Source organism: Dunckerocampus dactyliophorus, chromosome 7 (assembly GCF_027744805.1).
Source record: "Dunckerocampus dactyliophorus isolate RoL2022-P2 chromosome 7, RoL_Ddac_1.1, whole genome shotgun sequence".
Lineage (NCBI taxonomy): Eukaryota > Metazoa > Chordata > Actinopteri > Syngnathiformes > Syngnathidae > Dunckerocampus > Dunckerocampus dactyliophorus.
The window spans coordinates 2,687,238-2,694,033 of NC_072825.1; the positions used below are offsets into that span (position 1 = coordinate 2,687,238).

General features: G+C 39.9%; 1 protein-coding gene across 2 annotated transcripts; it reads right to left on the reverse strand.

Annotated features, from left to right (window-relative positions):
* Window positions 1-311: 311 nt before the first annotated feature.
* cnih4 (cornichon family AMPA receptor auxiliary protein 4) lies at window positions 312-4,336 on the reverse strand. Of its 2 annotated transcripts, none has more exons than XM_054781783.1 (5): window positions 4,254-4,336; window positions 3,772-3,840; window positions 3,528-3,640; window positions 2,134-2,274; window positions 312-2,063 (listed from the first exon to the last, which is right to left on the reverse strand). In XM_054781783.1, exons 1-5 carry the CDS (start codon window positions 4,320-4,322, stop codon window positions 2,036-2,038), a joined length of 420 nt encoding a protein of 139 aa, XP_054637758.1. In that variant the 5' UTR covers window positions 4,323-4,336; the 3' UTR covers window positions 312-2,035. The 2 variants fall into 2 exon arrangements, with proteins under 2 accessions (XP_054637758.1, XP_054637759.1); XM_054781784.1 differs by lacking the exon at window positions 4,254-4,336 and adding an exon at window positions 3,937-4,247 and having other exon boundaries at window positions 3,772-3,849.
* Between the last annotated feature and the right edge of the window lie 2,460 nt (window positions 4,337-6,796).

Below are 6,796 nucleotides of genomic sequence, written 5' to 3' on the forward strand. Positions count from 1 at the left end.
GCCTGTTGTGAGATTGTTTAAACCTGCAACGAAAGCCTCTTCTGGCAATCACGTCGGGTGCCTCTCACCAAACGATTACTGATACCTACTGGCCAAAGTAGAATACTACATTCACAGTTCACAAAGAGTGAGAGAGTGTGATGTTCGAAGCGCAATGTGGCAAGGGACGACTGTATATGCATTTTGAATTGTTTTCTGCATGTCAAACTATAAAAATGCATGTTGTGTTAACATTTTTGAGAGTTGACCGCTGACGACATCATAGGCGGTCGGCGTAACTTCCGGTACCGTTTGACATTTGGTGTAGCTGGTAAACAGGATGCTAACAAGGAAGGACGCTTTGTGGTTTAAAAAACAAAACAAAAACATTAAGAACACAGTTGGACTCACGCGGATGAATTGGATTTATTATTTCTTATGGGAAATTGTGATTCGGTTAGCGTCCGTTTTGGTTAGAGTCGGACCCTCTGGAACGAATTAATGACGCTAACCAAGGTTCCTCTACAGATACAGTGGTGTGAAAAAGTGTTGGCCCCCTTCCTAATTTCTTATTTTTTTGCATTTTTGTCCCACTTAAATGTTTCAGATCATCCAACAAATTTAAATATTAGTCAATGACAACACAACTGAACTTGAAACTGTTTTTAAATGAAATTTTTAATATTAAGGGAGAAAAAAAATCCAAAGCTACATGACCCTGTGTGAAAAAGCAATTGCCCCCGGCCCCCGTTTAAACATAACTGAGATGAATTGAGATCTATCAGTGTGGAAAAGATTATAAAGCCATTTCTAAAACTTTGGGACTCCAGCCAACCACAGTGAGAGCCATTATCCAGAAATATGGAACAGGGGAGAACCTTCCCCAAGAGCGCAGCGACAACTCATCCGAGAGGTCACAAAAGACCCCACAACAACATCCGAAGAACTGCAGGCCTCACTTGCCTCAGTTAAGGTCAGTGTTCATGACTCCCACATAAGAAAGACACTGGGCAAAAACAGCCTGCATGGCAGAGTTCCAAGACCAAAACCACTGCTGAACAAAAAGAACATTAAGGCTCGTCTCAATTTTGCCAGAAAACATCTTGATGATCCCTAAGACCTTTGGGAAAATACTCTGTGAAGTTGTACTTTTTGGAAGGTGTGTGTCCGATTACAACTGGCGTTTCAGAAAAAGAACATCATAGCAACAGTAAAATGTGGTGGTGGTAGTGTGATGGTCTGGGGCTGTTTTGCTGCTTTAGGACCTGGAAGACTTGCTGTGATAAATGGAAGCATGAATTCTGCTGAAGGAGAATGTCCGACCGTCTGTTGGTGACCTCAAGCTGAAAGCAACTTGGGTTCTGCAGCAGGACAATGATCCAAAACACACCAGCAAGTCCACCTCTGAATGGCTGAAGACTTTGGAGTGGCCTAGTCCAAGTCCTGACCTGAATCCTATTGAGATGCTGTGGCATGACCTTAAAAAGGTGCTTCATGCTGGAAAAAACCTCCAATGTGGCTGAATGACAACAATTCTGCAAAATTCCTCCACAGCACTGTAAGAGACTCATTGCAAGCTATGGCAAACGCTTGATTGCAGTTGTTGCTGCTAAGGGGGGCCCAACCAGCTATTAGCTTTAGGGGGCAATCACTTTTCCACACAGGGCCATGTAGCTTTGGATTGTTTTCTCCCTTCATCATAAAAAGTTTCATTTAAAAAGTGCATAAAGTGTTCAGTTGTGTTGTCATCGACAAATACTTACATTTGTTTGATGATCTGAGACATTTAAGTGTGACTAACAACACTGTACGTCATACAAAAGTTCATGAAAACAAAACACCGTTAATGTTTAACATTAAATCCTGGGAGTTAGAATGTTTGGCCCATTTTGAGTTTTCAAGTATTTTCATACAAACACACACAATTTGATTGTGATGCAATGTGCACAAAAGAAAACAAAAACACACACATCATAATCCAAAAGATCGTCCGGGTTGAGTCGGCGAGATTCTACACAGGATGGACAGGAAATCCAGGAGTGTCTGACAGGTCATTTCAGTCATTGATCAGAGCCAGTATCATGCTGCAAAAACACGCCGTGTTTATGGAAATGTGCCTTTAAGTGTGTGTGTGTGTGTGTGAGTGTGATCTACCTGTACAAGTAAATGAAGAAGCAAAGCAGATGGTAGCCAAGTTTAATCATGGCCTCCTTCATGTGAGACTTGAGCTGACCCCGGTTGTGGATCTCCGTGGGGTCAAATACGCCCATGTTTCCCATGGGGACCTTGACATACCTGCAACGACAACACGAGTCAAACTTTGCTGCCGCTGCAGATGGGATGCACTGCGGTTTCCCAAAGGACATGTCCGTCCTTTAGGGAATTTGACCTCCATTTGGGGGTTATTTGTCCCCTGTGGATTGGCAAAAGCCATGGTTTCTAAGCCGAATGCTGCAGCTAAAAATGAAACACAATTAGCGCCTACGAGTTTGCCTGAACGCCTCACAGTGTGGGGTGGGGCGCGCAGTCGGAGCAGAAAGGAGGATGGAACTGTTCATTGCAAAATGCATTTCAAAATATATCAAGTCATGTTGTTTTGTGGTTGAATGTGGCCTATTTTTAGTCAAAAATATGCACAGTGGAGAAGATTTTATTTATTTTTGGCCTAAAGCATTTGAAGAGCATTTTGAAGCATCCTAATGGCTAAATCAACTCAAATACAAATATAAGGCATTCAGAATACGCACTCAAAGGCATGTTGTGATCTTTAGTATTCTACTCTAGAGCTCTAATAATGTTAAAAAGCGTATTTAGAAGATCCTAAACAGGTTTTCTATGTCTTATTTTCTGTTATGTCGACTATATTGGTTAATAGGAGTGTAAATGTGACTATAGGGGTGTTATTTCATGTCTAGAGGGCTCTAATAATGTTAAAAAGCAGATTTAGAAGGTCCTACACAGGTTTTCTATGTCTTATTATGTCAACTATATTGGATAATAGGAGTGTAAAGGAGACTATAGGGGTGTTATTTCATGTCTAGAGGTCATAAACAGGTTTTCTATGCTCCAACTACAAAAATATTCCATTCATAACTAAAGAATCCTACTTTGCGGAAATGTACATATGGAACCAATGAACGGTCATAAACGACATGCTTTCATAAAGCATCCATTCTAGACACACAAAAATATGAAGAAAAAAATACATTTTCGATGGAAATATCATTTGACATTAATAAAACAATGTCAAGTAATTATAAATGAGGAAAGAATGGAACTTAATGTTGATGAGGATCGAATTCAATAGTGTTTCTCGCCTTCTTTATTAAGCTGCTGCCAGGTGCAGCTTTCTTTGGCTCCATGGCGGGTTATTTAGCAGCCACACACAATCAAAAAGGCAGCGATAGGTTGTCATCTACGCGTAGGGCGCTTTGTTTGGGTGTACGGTCCACAAAAACCCAAATGCTACGAAGGTTTGACTGTACTTTATCATGGATTATACGGCCTAGCGAGATGACGACACGAGGAAAGGAAACTAGCGAGCTTACCTATAAATGTCCCAGGCTGCTACGGGGAGGTTGAGGAGGAAGATGAACCAGTGTGTGGAAATTAACATCAGCAGCGTGGAGAGACACTGGCCGACCATCTCTGGAATCACCCACTGATAACAAGACATGCATAGTGAATGAGGATGCTGACAATGCCAGTGCAATACACCATTAACAAGCAGCGATATGTATGCTCAAAATAAAAGTGTTAATTACGGCACATTTGGTAACAATCCACACTCACTTTGTTGAGTTTGGAGCAGCAGGCCCTTGCATTGATGTAGTCACATTCTAAATCAGACAGGGTGATGATCTGACCTTTCTGTCAAGGTAGCATGAGTGTTAGCAAGGAAATCACGTCACGCTGACGATATCAACATTATCGACATATGCGGAGTCGTGTATTTACATCTGGGCTGGGTAATACTAGACGTCCACGTGAAAGGTAGAATAAAGTCTTGAAATTGACAATATATCAACTTAAATTGAGTTTGACTTGTTTCTGCCGTGCTTCGGAAGTTAGTGTCTCCGCTAACCACATACAAACGAGTGCAAATAGAACCAGTGCTTCCCAAGTGAAACGCTAGCAGGGTGGCTAACCGATTAGCATGGCAGCTGGCTTTCCGCTCATTTTATGACGCGGAAAACGAAATTCTCAGCGGCCGGTAACGTCCACAAATAAGCTCCCCGCACGTCTGCGTGGGAATATAACACCGTAAAGGATACAAAATACACCGCAAGGAAAATCAGAGCACAGCAATCGATTAGTGACAGAATGAACACGGCCGCCTCCATCTTTGACGATTTGACTGGAGCGGCACAATGTTACTGCCACCTAGCGGACGGGGGAGGCAACGGAGCCCCGACGAGCATTTCAACTACGCACTCCCTTTTAAGATATTTATGATCATCGACTGACTATGCGAAACACAAAACAACAAGTGCTGTAGTCTTGCACAACATGTGTTCTTTACTAGAATAGTACACTACACACTAATAGCTCTAAGTTGTTTTGAATGACTGGCTGGCGATTGCGGAATTTGGCTGGAAGCCTTCAAAATAAGCACTATCAGCGTTTTGTTTTATTTTAGCGTGTATGTTAATGTTTGAATTTCTGAGGTCGTTGCTACACCTTACAAAAAGCAAAATTTCTGTTCCTTTTTGGGGTCCTTCAATCTATATTTTTAAAAGAAAATGCTTTTTTTTAAACGACGCAATCTAACTAGTATCATTCTGTTTACGTCTCCTTCAGTATAAAGGTCTAGCACAGGTGTCCAAAGTGCGGCCCGGGGGCCTTTTGTAGCCCGCAGCTGTTTTTATATTGGCCCGTGACACATTAGAAAAATCAGCAGTAGTTTTCCGAGAATAAACTCAAATATTAAGAGAAAAAAGTTGTAATCTACAAGAAAAGGGCCTAATTTTTACAAGAATAAAGTAACATTACGAGGACATATAATGTATTAAAGAAAAAAGACGGGTATTTTTCCAAACAAACAAAACAACGAGTGAAGTTGTAATTTTGGGAAAATTAGGTTGCGGAAGAAGTTATAATGTTACAAGAATAAAGTAAAAATATCATATCAAGGGAGTAAAATCATCATTAAGAAGAGAACTTTTTAAAGTTGAAATAGTTGGAAAAGCAAAAAAAAAAAAACAAGCAGCAGAAATGTTTAAAAAAAGAGTTGTAATTTTACAAGTTTTAAAGAGAAAATATTACCAAAAAAATTTATTCTAATGAGACAAAAAGTTGCATTTTGAGGAAAAAGTTTGCAAAAGCTTTTAAAGCACTCATTAGAGCGCAGACCTCCGCCAAGTGCCATAGTTCCCCCCATATTGTGATCTACACCGTACATATTAGTCCTACATTTATTTGATCTACATATTTAGATTGCTCATGTTAAACGTTAGCATGCTAACACCTAGCATAATAGTGGTGTTTATATACTTATCTAGCTATGAAAATGGCTAAAAATGCTACCACTCTAATGTTAATATGCTAGCAATTCTAACATGGTAACATTAGCATGCTAACACCTAGCATGAGAGCGCAAAGTCTTTATATAATGTCTGCCTATGAAAATGGCTGAAAATGCCACTATTCTAATGTTAACATGCTAGCAATGCTAACATGCTAACACCTAGCATGATAGTGCTTAGTGTTAGCTGATGCTAATGCTAGTATGTTTGCTAATACCTAGCATGATAGCATAATGTACCGGGAAGGCGAAATGTTCCGAATGAGTTGAGAATTTTGACTTTTGAATGGCATGAAGAATGGGGACATAGCTGGAACTCTTTAGATCAAAGGCATTTTGCATTCTGAAAAATGGGAATGTCAAGACAAGTGGGAATTCTTGGGATGTGGAAAATGCCATGAATGTCCTGAACGTGTTGAACACTTTGATGTTGGAATGGCTTGAATGGGTTGAGAAATGTGGCAGTAGTAGAAGATAATAATCATTAGTTGTAGGGAAAAGCGGCAATTTGGGGAAAATTCTGAATTTTGGCTCACCACCAAATTGAATCTATTCCCGAAAATTTCATCCAAATCCAGTCAGAACTTTTCCAGTTATTTTGAACACAAACAGACAAACAGATAAACGCCTGCAAAAACATAATAATGTCATTTTAGCAGCATAGAGTTTTTTAAAAGTCCAAATATTACAAGAAACAATCAACACCAAATAAAGTTGTCATTTTTGGAAAATGAGCTGGGGGGAAAAAAGTGATAATATTATCGGAATAAAGTCAAAATATTCTGGGAATAAAGTCAGAATATTACGAGAAGAAAATTGACAAAATTTATTTCAGAAGAAAGTTGAAATATCCGGGAAAGTCTGCACTGATAATAGGCTTATTCACCTATGTGAGAAAGCTGAGACGCAGTTGTCTTGCATGTATATACTGTAACTTCTCAGCGTTGATACTGCATGCGTATCCTCCCCTCCTCACGTATTCGCATATAGAATGTGTTTGTTTTGGCTTCTTTGCAGAAGTTTGGTTTTATTTGAGGCTTTATTTGTATTTATGTCCGAAAGGACACGGAAATCTATTTTACTTACGCGGGCGTGTATTTCTGTTATTATTTCTAACCAGAAAGTGTGCCTGACAGATGTTTTCATTTCTCCTTTCTTAATGAGTCAGCACGCCTGAAGAAAATGTTTATGCACAACAAGACACGCTGTATGTTGATCAAACACCCGCGTCATGAGTGGGCAGGGCGCACACACACATGCACACAAAATGAGACTAGAGGTCTGTGAATGAGG